The sequence below is a fragment of the Rattus rattus genome, chromosome 17 (genome assembly GCF_011064425.1).
Source record: "Rattus rattus isolate New Zealand chromosome 17, Rrattus_CSIRO_v1, whole genome shotgun sequence".
Classification (NCBI taxonomy): Eukaryota; Metazoa; Chordata; class Mammalia; order Rodentia; family Muridae; genus Rattus; species Rattus rattus.
This window is the reverse complement of record NC_046170.1, coordinates 39,173,371-39,188,921: the sequence shown is the minus strand read 5'-3', so window position 1 is coordinate 39,188,921 and position 15,551 is coordinate 39,173,371. Positions and strand designations below refer to the sequence as shown.

At 47.5% G+C, this 15,551-nt stretch overlaps 1 protein-coding gene across 1 annotated transcript in view; it reads left to right on the top strand.

The window, feature by feature from the left end:
* Mbtps1 (membrane bound transcription factor peptidase, site 1) overlaps positions 1 to 15,551 on the top strand; it is a 49,195-nt gene that overhangs the window by 14,639 nt on the left and 19,005 nt on the right. The window contains 9 exon segments of the mRNA XM_032887358.1: positions 783 to 986; positions 1,421 to 1,531; positions 1,841 to 1,950; positions 4,245 to 4,361; positions 4,783 to 4,850; positions 8,323 to 8,425; positions 10,212 to 10,363; positions 12,476 to 12,637; positions 14,490 to 14,634. Of these exon segments, the coding sequence (XP_032743249.1) occupies positions 783 to 986; positions 1,421 to 1,531; positions 1,841 to 1,950; positions 4,245 to 4,361; positions 4,783 to 4,850; positions 8,323 to 8,425; positions 10,212 to 10,363; positions 12,476 to 12,637; positions 14,490 to 14,634 (1,172 nt within the window).

Sequence of the window (15,551 nt, the reverse complement as noted above, 5' to 3'; positions counted from 1 at the left end):
ATGTGTTCGAGATTCTTCCCCACTTTTTCTTCTATTAGTTTGAATGTATCTGGTTTGATGTGGAGGTCCTTGATCCACTTGTACTTAAGCTTTGTACAGGGTGATAAGATAAAATTCATCATTTAAGTGTTCAGTTTGACAGATCTTAGTAAACGTACCCACAAGGTAAAGTATTCCATCACCTCTAACCCTCCTTCTTGTCTTCCTGATTCTTTTAGTTTTTGAAAGGGGAAATTGGAAACACAAGAAATGACTGAGTTTGGGGCAAATCATAGTGTAAATTGCTTGCTGCAGTCTGGCCTGAGGTGCTTAGTGTGGGAGGCAGCTTTCTCCTGTGCAGAGTGCAGCACCGTAACAGCTGCTGATATGCCAGGGCCAGCACTTGGGCTACTTCTCTCTTTTCTGTCATCCCAAGGATAGGCCACTGGGGAGAATGATTTTTATCTTTAGTGTTTTGGTGTCATAGAAGGTTTGTTTATTTGACACAAGGTTTTGCAGTACAACCTAGGCTGACTTTAAACTTGTAGTGCTGCTTCAGCCTTGTTAGTGCTGGTTACAGATGTGCATTACCAGGACCCCCGACAGGGCTTCTATAAAGGTTGCTGTAAGTCTTTCCCTATGTACCCGTGGTTACAGAACTCTAAGAATCATTTGGGAATAGCATGGCACCTAAGTCTGCCCTATAGTTGTGATTGCCTTGAGAAACATCCTGAAACATGACTTCAAGGTGACACAGTGTGTGTACTTCTCTTGGTCTCTGATCTTGTTCTTCTTGATTCTAGCCGACCCCATTGTGCCCTGTAATGAGACCCGGTGGAGCCAGAAGTGGCAGTCATCACGTCCCCTGAAAAGAGCCAGTCTCTCCCTGGGCTCTGGATTCTGGCATGCAACAGGAAGACATTCAAGTCGACGATTGCTGAGAGCCATTCCTCGCCAGGTTGCCCAGACATTGCAGGCAGATGTGCTTTGGCAGATGGGATACACAGGTGTGTGTTGTAGACCAGGGATTCTGCAGACCAGGGACTCGGACAACATTCAGGGAGGCCATCTGCTAGGTTGCCCTGCCACAGATCTGCCACCATATACATCTGTCCTTCTTACCCGGTGTGGAGCTCGGTACAGTTAGCTCTCCCTGCGTTTGCCTCTTAAGCCCAGCATCTGTGACTTTTATTTTACTTGAGTACATGTATGTATGTGAACATGAGTGTAGGGGGTGAGGGGTGTATGCTGTGGCATGCATGTTAGGGTCGGAGGATGACTGGTAAGCATCTCTCCTATTATCTGGGACCTGGGAATGGATTGCAGAGCATTGAGTTTGAACTTTTCTGTGGCTCCCTCAAAGGGATGGTGCATTTATGAGTAGAAATCAAGAAAGAGTAGTTCTCCCAATGTGATTGTTGTTTTCTCTTTATGGGTTAAGGTGCTAATGTCAGGGTTGCTGTTTTTGATACTGGGCTCAGTGAGAAGCATCCGCATTTCAAGAATGTGAAGGAAAGAACCAACTGGACCAATGAGCGGACCCTGGACGATGGTAGGTCCCAGTCAGAGGAGGACACAGCTCCTGGTCTGGAGGCCAGCACTTGTGAGTTGGCCTCTGATTCACAGACAAACCCAGGTCCTCAGAAGCTCAAGAAGGTGGTACCTGCTGAGGAAGGCTCCCTGTGGAGCCAATCACAAAAGAGACAGGCACAGTGGTGTTAGGAGTAAAGGGGGGCGGGGGGGCCACAGCAGAAGCCGCCGAGGTATTTCTAAGACCAAGCGAGTGTGGGCATTGGCTGTGGGTGCTGTACCTTGTATGTCCTCAGCTGTCTTCATGGGACTTCTTTTTCTGTGGCTTCAGGGCTGGGCCATGGCACATTCGTTGCAGGTGTGATTGCCAGCATGAGAGAGTGCCAAGGATTTGCCCCAGATGCAGAGCTGCACATCTTCAGGGTCTTTACCAACAATCAGGTACGGGTTTGAAGGGCCTTGAGTGAGGCCCTGCATGAGTGGTCAGAGGTGAGGGCAATGTGCCGCAGTGACAGCCTTCTTTATTGTACTGTGTACCTCACTGTGGTCTCACGCCATTCTACCTTCTGCCCGTCCTTCCCCAACACTGGGGGGGATTTAATTCATAGTAGTCATTTATGTGGGTTTATGTAGAGACCGTGTGTTAGTCTAAACAATACTGTTCACCTTTTCCTTTCCTTTCTATTTTTCTTTGTGTTTGAGACAGGGTCACTGTCTTTCCCTGTCTAATCTGGAACTTATACAGACCAGGCTGGCCTCAAACTCAAGAATTCATAGAGATCCTCCTATCTCAGCCTCCTGAGTGCTGGGATTAAAGGCATGTACCACCATGCCTGGCTTTACCTTGTCACTGGAGACAAGATCTCTCATTGGTGCAAAGAGAAGAGCAGCAGCAGTTGGTTTAGAAAGGGGTGACACAGTCCCTTCATAAGATGCCATTCGTAAGGGAATGAATCTCCTTCTCTGGGGAGAGAGACATCAGACGGAAACAATTTGGTATAAGGAGATCTAAGCATTACGGGCCTTAGACGGAAAGAGGCTTGCTTCCCTTTAGATCTTGGAGAGCGGCATTATTTACTAAGAGTGAGACTAAAGAAGTAAGGATAGAGGGGACTCACTCCTCAGGTGGGGTACGCCAGAAGAGGCTCTTTAGAGAGCAGCTTTCCGACCACTTCCCTAATAAGTGCATCCTAAGAGCAGAGAGATTGTCGGGTTAGCAGTACTTTTCATATCGTGATTTAGTTCAGTATAGCATACAAGGCAAGAAGGAGCTTGGTAACATCAATTGAGAGCTGTCAAGTCACTGTGTGGATTGCTCAGCTCTTCCAGAGAGAGCTACAGGGGTCTGGTCTGATTCAGGCTATGGGATCCAGTCTAACAGCTGGGACCTGGAGCTTGCCCAATAGGCTGCTTTGGCTGCAAAGAAGCGCCAGGCATCTGCTTCCCCAGTTCTGAGATTTCAACCACTACACCCAAATCCTAGTGTGTGCATCAGATTCATATTTGTGTAGCACGCTATTGACCCACTTAGTTTTTGTTCCAGTGGCTGTGACAGAATACTCTGTCACAAGCAACTTAATGGAGAAAAGATTGATTTTGGCTCCCAATTGAAGGTTTTGTTTATCATGGGCTGAAAGTGGGTGGCAGGAATTTTGAGGTAGCTGGTCACAAGCTTCCACAGTCGGCAAGCAGAAGAACAATGAATGCAACTAGTGCTCTTCTCTCTTTCTCTAGGGAGCCCTGCCCTGTGGACCCACACACAATTAAAATGAGTCTTCCTGTGTGACATAATATAATGAAGATAACTGCCCCTGGCATGACCAGAGGCCCATCTCCCAGTTGGTTCTAGATTCTTCAAGTTGACAGTTGATCCTAGTGGTCACAACAATAACCATCTCTCAAGCCCTCATTTTTAAATTTGATTTTCGAGCTCCAACACATCAAAAGGCAGTGGATTTCAGCTCAGTCCCCACCTCTCTGTGGGGAGTGTTCTTAGCTGCTTACATTGTGCCTTAGGATTTCTTTCACAGGTCAGCATGCAGCTTAACTTTACAAGGTCGTTAAAGTTACTTCCTCACTGCACTACTCTGTTCACTGTGAACGTGGTTTTGTGGTTTTGTTGTTAGTCTTTGTTTTAGCTTTTGAGACAGGCTCTTACTCTGTAGCCCGACTGCTCTGGAACTCATATGTAGCCCAGGCTGACCCTGCTGCTGCCTCTTAAATGCTGGGGTTACAATTCTTAGCCACCATGCCTGTCTTAGCTTGTATTTAAAAAAACAAACAAAAACAACAGAAGTATTCCAAAAAGTAGTTTAATTTACATAACGTAAGGGAAGTAGGGGAGCTGAACACTGGTGTTGGGATCTGTGAAGTGACTGTGCTTGCTCCTGTTTGTCCTTTTTAGGAATGAAGGGTGTTAGATGCTGTAATGGTCAACATCACAGCAGTGTCCTAGAATGAGCACTTTTATAAGGGCAGTTAGACGCTTGGGCTAATCCTGGAAGGCATACTGTAAGGTAGACCCTGTTGCCCCTGGGGGAGAGACAGTATACAACAGCTCACTCCCTTGGTTCTAGTTAGAGGACTTAGTTTGTGGGTGTAATATTTGCATTCTAAAGTACTTTTACTTGGGACTTACTGTGCTTTGAAGAGTGTGCTTGTCTTAGAAACCAGAGCTGTCGTAGCTCCTTACACTTCACTGAGGCCCTCAAGGGACCACGGTTTCTATTTACCAGGTGTCTTACACGTCTTGGTTTCTGGATGCCTTCAACTATGCCATCCTAAAGAAAATTGACGTTCTGAACCTTAGCATCGGCGGGCCTGACTTCATGGATCACCCCTTTGTTGACAAGGTCGGTCAATTGGCTGAAGGGCAGCGTGTTGGGTGGGTGTCCTGTGCTTTTATACCTGCGATAGTCATCATTTCTACTGAGGAGATGACAGCTTTGTGAAACAGATGGTTATGACATGAACTTCAGAAACTTGCATGTCACAAACCCAGTGGGTTCGAGCCTGGGAACAGATATTTAAAGGACCATTACTGCCTCCCTGGTGCCTTGATGCCTTTCTGTTTAAACTGTTTTCCTGACCTTGCACCTGGGACAGTGTGCTGTGCACTGTCCAGCCCCAGGTTCATGAAATTGTCCTCCAGAATCTTGTCCCATGTACCCACCCCTGGCCTAGCACTGCCTTGGAGGGGGAGGGTCCACAGTTTGGAGGACAGTGGCTTAGTGTTACTAGCACTCATTAACTAAATGCTTGGTTATTTTGTAGGTGTGGGAATTAACAGCAAACAATGTAATCATGGTTTCTGCTATTGGCAATGATGGACCTCTCTATGGGTAAGTTACCCCAGCAGGGTAATGTGAGGGGTTCTTACTCGCTTGCAATAACTGTACTGTGTCTTCAGTCTGTGTGTCTCTGTGTGTCCCTGTGTATATCTGTCTTAAACTTGGCATTAGGTTTTTTTCATTTTAAAAGGGAATATATAATGACCCCACCTCCAAGTCCTCACCACTTGTTTAAACAATTTTAAATGTGATTTCTTCTTTATGTTAATTAAAAAAAAAAAAACCAACTTAGCTGTGGTTTAGGGAGCTGCAGTGTTTGTTTCCCTTCTCCTCCACAGTAGAGTGGTCTGGGAGGTGGCTCAGTTGGTAGAGTGCTCTCCATGTCAGCATGAGGAAGGGCGTTTGGATTCTCCAACACCCACATAAAAAGCAAGGTGTGACCAAATGTACCTATGACCCAGCACTAGGGGTAGGAATGAAGAGAGGGTGATCCTTGGGGCTTGCTGGTCAGTGAGCTTTGGTTCAGTGAAAAACCCTGCCTCAGAAAATAAGGTAGAAAAAAGAGGGGTTGGGGATTTAGGCTCAGTGGTAGAGCGCTTGCCTAGGACCAAGGCCCCTTGATCCCCAGCTCCGAAAAAAAAAAGAACCAAAAAAAAAAAAAAAAAAAAAAAAAAAAAAAAAGACAGTGCTGACCTCTTACTTCTGCCAACAAAGCGTACATGAGCATGTGTGCACATCCACATACACGCCTCCACATACACGCCTACACATACCGAAATGTACATATGTCCCATACATATACAAAAGATAGTTAGGAAGCTGGGCAGGGGGACAAATGCCTGTAATCACAGTACATGGAAGATTTTGGAGGCAGGAGGATCAGGAGTTCAAGTTCAGGACTATATGAGACCTTATTTAAAAGAAAATAAGACAGTAATTATGATAGTGGGTTTTGTAAGGGAAAATAGGTGCTGAGTATTTTTTTAAGATTCGCTGTGTATAAGAAGCAAATCAAGGGGTTGGGGATTTAGCTCAGTGGTAGAGCGCTTGCCTAGCAAGCACAAGGCCCTGGGTTCGGTCCTCAGCTCCAAAAAAAAAAAAAAAAGAAGCAAATCAAATGGTTGCCTGTCTACCTGTCCCAAAAGAGTAGGTGTAAGCACAGTGACACTCATGTGCTGGGTACCTTTGGGGCTGACACGGTCAGTCAGGAGAGCATCAGAAGACAGAGTTAAGGTTTATGCTATGCCAGTTAGAGTTAAAGCAGTGTGAGGCACAAACACCCGCCACTGAAAACCAGGGCCTGTGGGCATGGCGGCGCATACCTTTAATCCCGGGCAGGCATCTCTGTGAGTCCGACGGCAGCCTGCTCTACACGGTGAGTTCCAGCATAGCCAGGACTTTAAAAACCTAATAGTCAACCAACAAAGAAACCTAGGGTCTCAGGACTCTGACTTTCCTGTGCAGATGGCATTGCTAAGCAGGCTGTAGGCAGCCTTCTGCAGCAGAGTGCTTGTCACTTGACCAGAGTACTCAGGACGGTGCATTTCTGTACTGGAACCAAGAGTGTGAGGTGGTCTGAGGGAAGAGAGAAGATGCCAGGGAATGGGTGCCTCAGGCCATGCGCAGGAGGGAGGACTAGCCGTGTGCACACGTTAGCTTATTTGTCCACACTGTATCTGTCCAAGATGTCCGTGGAGCTCTGGCAGAGGGGAGGCAGACTGGCTGGAGGACAGGCAGATGTACGCAGAGCGTCCAGAGCGTAGGGCAAGTCCAGCAATGGGAAGTTGGTGTTTGTGTGGCAGGCCAGTGGTTCCGCCTGGTGTGCGAAGATCCTTTTGAGGTCCACGTTTCTTGAACTGTGTATGGTTCATAAATGTAAGTGGCGTGGACTTCCCTAAGTGCCTCTTCTGGAGGAAGCATCAGATTTTGGGGCATTTGATGTCAGCTTTTCTTGTTCCTTTCTTTACATATTCTCCCTGATGTGGCATCTCCCATTTCTGACAGCCCCACTCAGTTCAGAGTCACCCAGGTTGTTTGTTGGACCCTTCTCCTGCCTTGGCTCTCTTAGCTGTGTTAGCATGAACAGGAATGGAGCCTGGTGGACCAGACAGCTGTGATGGGACCCGTCCATGCTGCAGACCTTCCCTTCTGAGCCTTAGCTCATGGCTTGTCCCAGGGCTCCGGCCTGCTCTTCAGATGCTGTGCAGGTGATGCTCACACACAGGGGAGCACCGCGAGCATCCGTCCTGGCTGCAGCTACTACTCCTTTCCTTTCGTCTACAACACTGCAGTCATTTCCTGGAAGACAAATATGTCTAAAGGGAAGATCCACATGGTTCTTGTTTGATACACTAGATTGAATTGGCAAATTTCCTGAAATGTTGAGAGTAAATCGTGTAGACTCTGGTCAGGTGGTCCCTGTCCCTGTGATGTGAAAGGGCCATAGGAGATGGGAAAATGGGCAAGCTTGGCCGTGTCCCATTAACGCTGTGTGTAGAGAAATAGGTGTGGCTCCTGACTTCTTCTGTGGCAGTTTGCCAGCTCTTTGACAGAACTTTTGGCTTGCCTTGTTTTTACCATCTGACCCATGCACATCCTCCTTGGGTCTAGTCCCACCTGTATCTGGGAGAAGCCTTCTGAGTGCTGGAGTTAAAGGTGTGCACCACCATGCCTGGCTATGACTAAACCTCTCGTCAGTCATTTACCGTAGCTTTGTGCTGATCTAGTGCAGTGAGGTCCTGGCGTGTGTCTGTTATCTTAGGACTTAAAATGCAGGGTTATGGTAGCTGTCCTCACATTGTCCTCAGGAAGTGTCAGAACTCGCCAGCCAACGTTCAAACCACACATACAGTAGGTTTAACTGTGGCAACACAACTGGATCTGGACTCATCTCAGGTAGTGTCTGTTCTGGTGAAAGAGACAGACTAGGCGCATTGGAATGGCCTCAGATTGGCGTGAGAACATGCAAATGAGCGAGAGACTGACATGGATGCTCTGGGACAGCCCATGGCCAGAAGAGACTGAGGGAACCTGGATCCAGGGAAGTGAAATCCTTTTTTTTTTTTTTTAATATTTATTTATTTATTTATTTATGTATAAGTACACTATAACTGTCTTCAGACACACCAGAAGAGGGCATCAGATCTCATTACAGATGGTTGTGAGCCACCATGTGGTTGCTGGGATTTGAACTCAGGACCTTGGGAAGCACAGTCAGTGCTCTTAACTGCTGAACCATCTCTCCAGCCCGGAAGTGAAATCCTTAAGATGGCCCCACATACAAGTGCTAAGGTGGTGACAAGAGAAGCAACAAATGGCCTGGATAAGAGGCTGCAGCACAAAGGTGCGAGCACAGCATCACAGGACACCTGAGGAGCAGCCTCCTGTCAAAGCTGTGCACTTGTACAAAAGACCTAAAAAATGGCCTTAGATTTTCCTGCGAGTGTTTGACCTGGTTTGAATTACTCATTTAAAATTATTTTTATTCCCTTTTTTCCCTCTCCTTTTGTGTGTCTCAATCCAGCACTCTGAATAACCCTGCTGATCAGATGGATGTGATTGGAGTGGGTGGCATTGACTTTGAAGACAACATCGCCCGCTTCTCTTCCAGGGGAATGACTACCTGGGTATGCTTTCTGTGTTAGCCCAATGTGACTCACAGCCCTTGGTCTAAGAACCTTCGTTGTATGTGTCTTGTCAGTACACAGGCAGAGAAGTAGCCAGGGCTGTGTGTGTGCATGTGCGAGTGCACACGCACATCCACACACACCTTAGTTCAGTGAGGAGCTGTCTTGAAGATCCTGGGTGGATTCTGAGGGTCGTTTCCCAGTCCATGTCTTCTGAAGCACAAGCATAGGTGAAGTAGAGGAAGAGGAAGACAGCGGCTTTCCTCAGTACAAGCTCAAGTTATCTTTGGCCTTAAGTAAATTCCGAGGTTGACGATTTAGTCCCTTGGGAGAACGTTGGCTGGCGAGTTCTGAGGTCAGAATGAAAGCCCAGTAAGAATAGCTGGTGTCGGTTCTGACAGAGCCATTGCAGGTGTTAGGATTAAGCTGCATGGAGTCAGAGGGTGGCACTTCATCCTTCAAGGAGTGACTGGGAAGCACCTGCCCCTAGTGATCTTTGGGGCTAGAACATGTCTCGTGGCTCTAATTTGACTATGTGCTAAGCTCCGAGATATCTCAAGAAGGACCCAGAAAGGTTGGCAGCTTTGTAGAGGCACAGGCCCTGTCTGCCCCATCCCCACGCCCTGCAGCACTCCAGAATAGTCTTCCATGGCAGCTCAGTTGTACATTGTGGGCTCCATTAGCTGCGAAGTCTGTCCCTCACACAGGATGATGCCATCCCTAGAGCGGACCCATTCAGTGTCTTGATGCATGGTCTGAGCTGGTAGACCCTACTCTGAGTCAGGCCTGCACTGTATTGTGTGTTCCGTGTGTTCCCCAGCATGTCTTTGTGTTGTCAGGTAGCAACAAGCAGAGCATCTGCCAGCGTCAGTCTGTAGCTCCCTTCACCAGCTGTGCAAGATATGGTGTCCTGGGCCTTCCTCAAGGGCTTGTTTTTCCCATGTAATGGAGAAATATTTCTGAGTTGTCTATGCAGCTATGGCCAACAGTGTTTTCGCGCTTTCCCCGTTTATCTACACTCCACTTACTACTGATTGCCAAGAAAAGATTTGCATTTCAAATAAGTGTACTTTTTCTCAGCAGAATATCACTTAGGTTCTTGGGCAGGTCTGGAGGCATGTACTTCTAGTCCTTGCACTAAGGAGCCGAGTACGAACAGTACAGAAAAGCTCGTCTAGTCTGTGTCGCCCATCAAGACCATGTCTGGAGAGTCAAAGAGAAAGCAGGGGATGGGGAAGAGAATTAGTTTATAATCCCTTTGTATTTCTCGTTGGGGTCCACGTTTTAGGTTCTAGAGAAGCTGATGTCTGTGCAGGCCTGCCTGTCTTCAGTGGTACCTTAGTCTTTGAAACAGCTCATCATAACCAGTGCTATTTTTTCCCTTACGAAGGAGACACTTGTAAATGGTTTTTTGTTTGTTTGTTTTGTTTTTGTTCGTTTTATTTTGGGGTTTTTTGTTGTTGTTGTTTCCTGATTCTGTGATGTATTTCTTGATTATCAGAAAATAGAGCAGGCTGCTGGTTCTCTCAGTGACAGGTCAGTGAGCAATTATTAAAATATTAGCAAAGTTATCTTGTTCTTGTTTTGCTATTTTAGTATTATAAAACATTAAAGCGGTTTTGTTTTTATGTTACCTCTAAAGCTTGTCTTCAGTTTGCAGAGTATTTGAGACCCAAACCAGCATCTTCTTAGATAACTGTTTAAATCTGTCTGATTTTATTCACACATAACGCTCCGTGGTTAAGGCTACAGATGTGATGAGAACCCAAGCTACCCTTGTTTGTAGGAACTACCGGGAGGCTATGGTCGTGTGAAGCCTGACATTGTCACCTATGGTGCTGGAGTGCGGGGTTCTGGTGTGAAAGGGGGCTGCCGTGCACTCTCAGGGACCAGTGTCGCCTCCCCAGTGGTTGCTGGGGCCGTCACCTTGTTAGTAAGGTGAGTATTGCATACTGATCGTTGCTGTCTCTGCTCCCTCATCTCCCACAGGAGGCAGACGATCCCCTGGGCTAGCTGGAGGCTGGAGTAAACCAGGAAGTCCTGCAGGGCACACTGCTCTCCATGGCTCCAGGATGGAGAAGTGGCTGGGCTGGGCTGGGCTGGGCTGTTCTTAGAACGTATCAGACGACGATAATACAAGACATGCAAGTTTCCTTGCTGAACCGTCTGTTTCCTTAGCAATACATATTTTTTCTTACTAAAGTTCTGTGCAAAGTTAACATATGTAACATTATGTCGTGGGACTCAGAGAATAACTGGTTTCTGCTGTGAAGCAGGTTAACATAGCCATCACCTCATGTTTTGTTTCCATGGTCTTAGCTAAGCTGTGAAGCCACTTAGGTGCTGATGGCCAGCCAGTGTCCTTGATGACTGACGGGTATCTCTGTGCCACGCATTCTGTCCTTTTGACTCTCATCTGTAGCTGGAGTGGACCTTAGTCCTCCGACCTTCCTCCTGCAGGTGATGAAACTAGAAGCAGCTTCTAAAATGTGGTAGAGCAGAACTGAAGCGTGCTTGCCCTGGCGTGTGGTCAGTGGGCCGGGCTCCCTTTCTCAGTTATGTCTTTGAAGCACTTGCATTCCCATGACGTCAGGCTTTCTCCTCTGTTAAGGCCTTTGTTGAGATTTCATGTTGTAATAACACACATAAACACACATCTCTACATATCTGAAGTTTGCATTCTATGCTCATTTTATAATTAAGATAATTGCATGTTCAATTTCTAGAAGCAGAGATTGTGTTATTAGTAGTATTGATGGGAGCAGTGTATCTCTTGCCTGACTTTCCCTTATACATCAGAGCCAGGGGCTTGAAAGTGTCTGCACTGCTCAGAAGTAAGTGTGTGCCTTCTGGGAGCACTGCTTCGCTCTCCCCTGGGAAGCAGCAAAGGAGGGAAGACAGATTCACACTTTGGTAATGTTCTGTGCTGAGTAAAGAAATCTGTAGGCCCTTGTTCCTAGCGCTGTGGATTCTAGAAACAGAAACTACTGGTGTGTTTTTGCCTGTCACATAATGTAAGCAGGAAGCCAGGCTTCCCACTCCTCTGTAGAGCCCATCATCTGTCTCCTGCCAAGTGAGTGGGAAGGTGAGGAGGCTGTGTTTGCCATTCCCAGGAGCAGCTCTCAACACAAGTGGTTCTGGCATTGAGGGAGCCTTCAGTGTACCTCTCCTCACTCAGATGCCACTGTTTTAGTTCAGCAATCATGGTGGTGACAGGAACCTGTACGGGTGAGGTAGATGCTCAGTGAGGAAGTGGAGTGAGTACTCTCGACTCCTTATGAAAACCTAGCCCTACTGCCTCCTTTTACCTCTGGTTCCCCATTAGAATCCTGCCCTGGCTCTCAGGTAAACCGTCATCATTAGTTAATGTTCAGGGGACTTAATAGGAAAGTACGTTTTCCAGTTTGCCCGACAACTGTTCTCACAAACTAGTTACTAAAACCTATTTGTAGATGATACATAGATGTGAAAACATGACCATTTCAGAATTAGAGTGAGCCAAGCTAGTCAAGCAAGGCTGCATGTTAGTGTGTGGAGCTGTCTAACGGCAGCGTTCACGGTGGTCTCAGGCCTCCAAATCCCAACCCAAAGACAAAGGCTCACCTGGAGGCAGTGACTCCCCTCACCCTGCTCCTCCTGGCCAAACTGTGCGGTTCCTCTCCAATATCAACCTATATTCCCTTTATCTCTCAGCCAACAGGTGACCCTCCCTGGGGACCTTGAACCTTTTTGATGGTTTTCCCTCTTGTAACCTGTGTGACTGATTTATTCAGATTATCAGGAAACTGTATTATTTATTAGTTTTGTATAAATAGGCATGAGCCTACAACATCACTGCTGAGCAAAGTTACCTGGAGCTTTACCGAGTGGTCAGTAAAGCCTGTCACAAGGATCATTGAGTTCACAGTGTTCTCATGGCTCCACTAGACCAGGAAGTGTGGCTAGACAGCACACAGACTGCAGCCACACACTGACTCTCTTGCCGGTTGGAGGCTTTTGGCTTTCATCCTACACTGAGAAAAGTGAACAAACACTGCTTCTCTTCCCCAGCACAGTACAGAAGCGGGAGCTAGTGAATCCTGCCAGTGTGAAGCAAGCTTTGATAGCATCAGCCCGGAGACTTCCTGGTGTCAACATGTTTGAGCAAGGCCATGGCAAGTTGGATCTACTGCGAGCCTATCAGATCCTCAGCAGCTATAAACCGCAGGCGAGGTGGGTGTGTGCGGCATTCTCAGCAGGCCTTTCCTATCCTGGGCTCCCTTGCAGGGAATAGTAGCTAGACGTTGGGGTCATGGCCCCCCACCCAGGTTCACTCGTAAGACTGTAAACTGCTTCTGCAGGTGCTGCCCGCAAAGCCCTGGCTCTGTGGACCTGCTGATGCTGTGGACCTTAATGGATGTAGCGAAAAGAATGATGTGCATTTCGTTAATGCTTTTGAAACAATCTACGTTTGTAGGAAATTTACAAAAATAGAATTGTCATACACTGTTTACTCTCCCGGTGAGGGGGAGATGACCGCTTAGCTGATCTGACACAGTATTGGAAGTCATGTGTGACGCTGGCCTTGTAGACAGGGCCACTGTAGCCACTTGGACTGTGTGCTTCCCCTGTGTCTTTTACCTATTGAGGTTCCAGACCCTACATTGTGATTTCCTAACCTGGTCTCTGGTCACTGGCCCCTGACAGTTTGCCTGCTTTGTTATTTATGCTTTGATTCTTGGAGTAATAAGCCAGTGTCTTCATGAGGGTTTATCTGCTATTTTCTCGTGATTGGTCTAAGGCTGGTTTTCACCTTTTATTTGGAGATGATTTTAGATTTATATCCAAGTTTCACAAATAGTACTGAGAACCCAGAAGTTCTCTCAGCCTTCCCTAATGTTGGCATGTTGATGGCACAAGGGTTAGCTGCACAGTCTGGAGTGACACACCTAGACGGCATTGTAGACTGGCTGCAGGTCCCCTGTGCTCCCACACAGGCCCTTCTGGTCCAGGCCCACGGGGGCGCTTGTGTTATGTGTGCTTCATTTGGCTCGTGTGTGTGTTTGGACCTGTCTCTGGGCTCTCCGTGCCCAGTCTGTAAAGTAATTGCTCTGCAAGCATGAGGTCATAGATTCTCTTCCCAGAATACATATCAAAAGCTGAATGCAGTAGCCCACTCTTTGGAGTTTGCTGGTCAACCAGTCTTAACTGGATCTCTGAGACTCAGGTCATGGTGAGACACCCTACCCCACAAAACAAGTTGAGCATTCATTCTGAGGAACAATATCTGAGGTTGACCTCTGACCTTCATGTGCATACCCACGTGTGCACTTGCACATGAAAATATATACACAAAGATAATGTTAGAATTCTGTGTAGTAATTCAGTTTGCCCAGATATGCTTAAGAAGAGTGCACCATAGTGAGAGAGAGACAGTCGGGAACAGCCCATGCCCACTGCCTGCTGCTGCACACACGTCTGACATAGCACGGACGCCCGTGTTTGCTAGGAATGCTGTTAGCCTGGTACAGATGCATTTCAGACACAACAGATGGAAACGTGCAGGATCATTGTGTCAGCCCTGTGCGCCAGGCCCCGGCCTCTCGAGGCTCAGCATTTTGTGGGAATGTTTCGTGGGTCTCAGCTGAGTGTGTGGTGCACCAGAGCAAGAACGCCTGCTGTGAGTGAGGAAGGCAGCTGGGTGTGCAGGAGTCTGGGGATCTAGACGCAGAGTTCCTGTGCCTTCCCTTCCTGTCCAGCTCCTGAGCAGGCTTTCACAGAGCTGTCCACCTGATTAGCAGCAGGCTGCATTGGTAAATGGGTGTGTCTGCCACGGAAGCCTCCTGCAGCTTCAGTCCCTAGTCTGCTGCCATAGAGCTGACAGAACCCAGCTGTAGAAGGTGCATCTCTGCTGTTCACTGTAGCAGTCAGGAGCAGCACAGTGGGCACACCCCCAGTGCCAGCCTGGGCACCCTACAAGCAGGCCCTTGTGTGCAGCCCCACTGTGCCACCTGTGCCCAGCTTGTTGCCTGCTTCCGCGTTGCTCTGTGATGTGGTCTACAGTAACACTGTCTTCTTGTTTCAGCCTGAGTCCTAGCTACATCGACCTGACTGAGTGTCCCTACATGTGGCCCTACTGCTCCCAGCCCATCTACTATGGAGGAATGCCAACAATTGTTAATGTCACCATCCTCAATGGCATGGGAGTTACAGGAAGAATTGTGGATAAGGTGAAACTTCTCTGTGCAGCATGGCCCAGACTTTGTACCTTAAGCATTACCCTCCTGAAGTTAAGAGAGAAGGGCTTAGCTGGGTGTGCTGCACACGCCTTTAGTCCCAGCACTCAGGAAGTGAAGCAGGGACAGGCAGATCTTTGAGTTCAAGGGCAGACTGTCTGGTCTACAGAGTGAGTTCCAGGTCATCCAGGGCCATACAAAGAAACTGTCTCAGAAAGGAGGGCTGGACTTCTTTCATCTGCTCAAGCTTCAGATGGTGGCGGGCAGCTGCGATACAGAAAGTCAGACCTGCTCTTCTACAGAAAAGTCAAGGTCTCAGTTTATTCTCTGGCTTTGGCTCCTAATGGAAGAGCACCTTTTAGTTTTCACAGCTACTGACCAATGAAAATGACTCTGTTCCTGACTGAACACTTGTAGACCGTGTAGAAGGCCTGGATCTTGTTTTGAGGTTTACTTTTTATCATTTTCTAACCATTCACTGTATAGACATCACCTCTGTTACCACGTACTTTAAAACATTTTTTTTTAAAGATTTATTTATTTTATGTATGTGAGTGTGTGTAGCTGGTGTGTAGCTGTCTTCACACACACCAGAGGAGGGCATCAGATCCCATTACAGATGGTTGTGAGCCACCATGTGGTTGCTGGGAATTGAACTCAGGACCTCTGGAAGAGCAGTGCTCTTAACCACTGAGCCATCTCTCCAGCCCTTAAAACATATTCTTTACCAGACTTTATTGCAGCTACTTGTCATTTGTTGTCATGGTGTAGTGAGCAAAACTGTTTCAGTCCGTCCACTGTAGGCATCTGAAAACAGCTGTGTCTTAGCGTCTCCGCATGGTGGGCGTTGGGTTATCATTGGCTCACTGCGTCTTCACTTGAGCACCTGGGTGGCTTTTGCCTATAAAGAT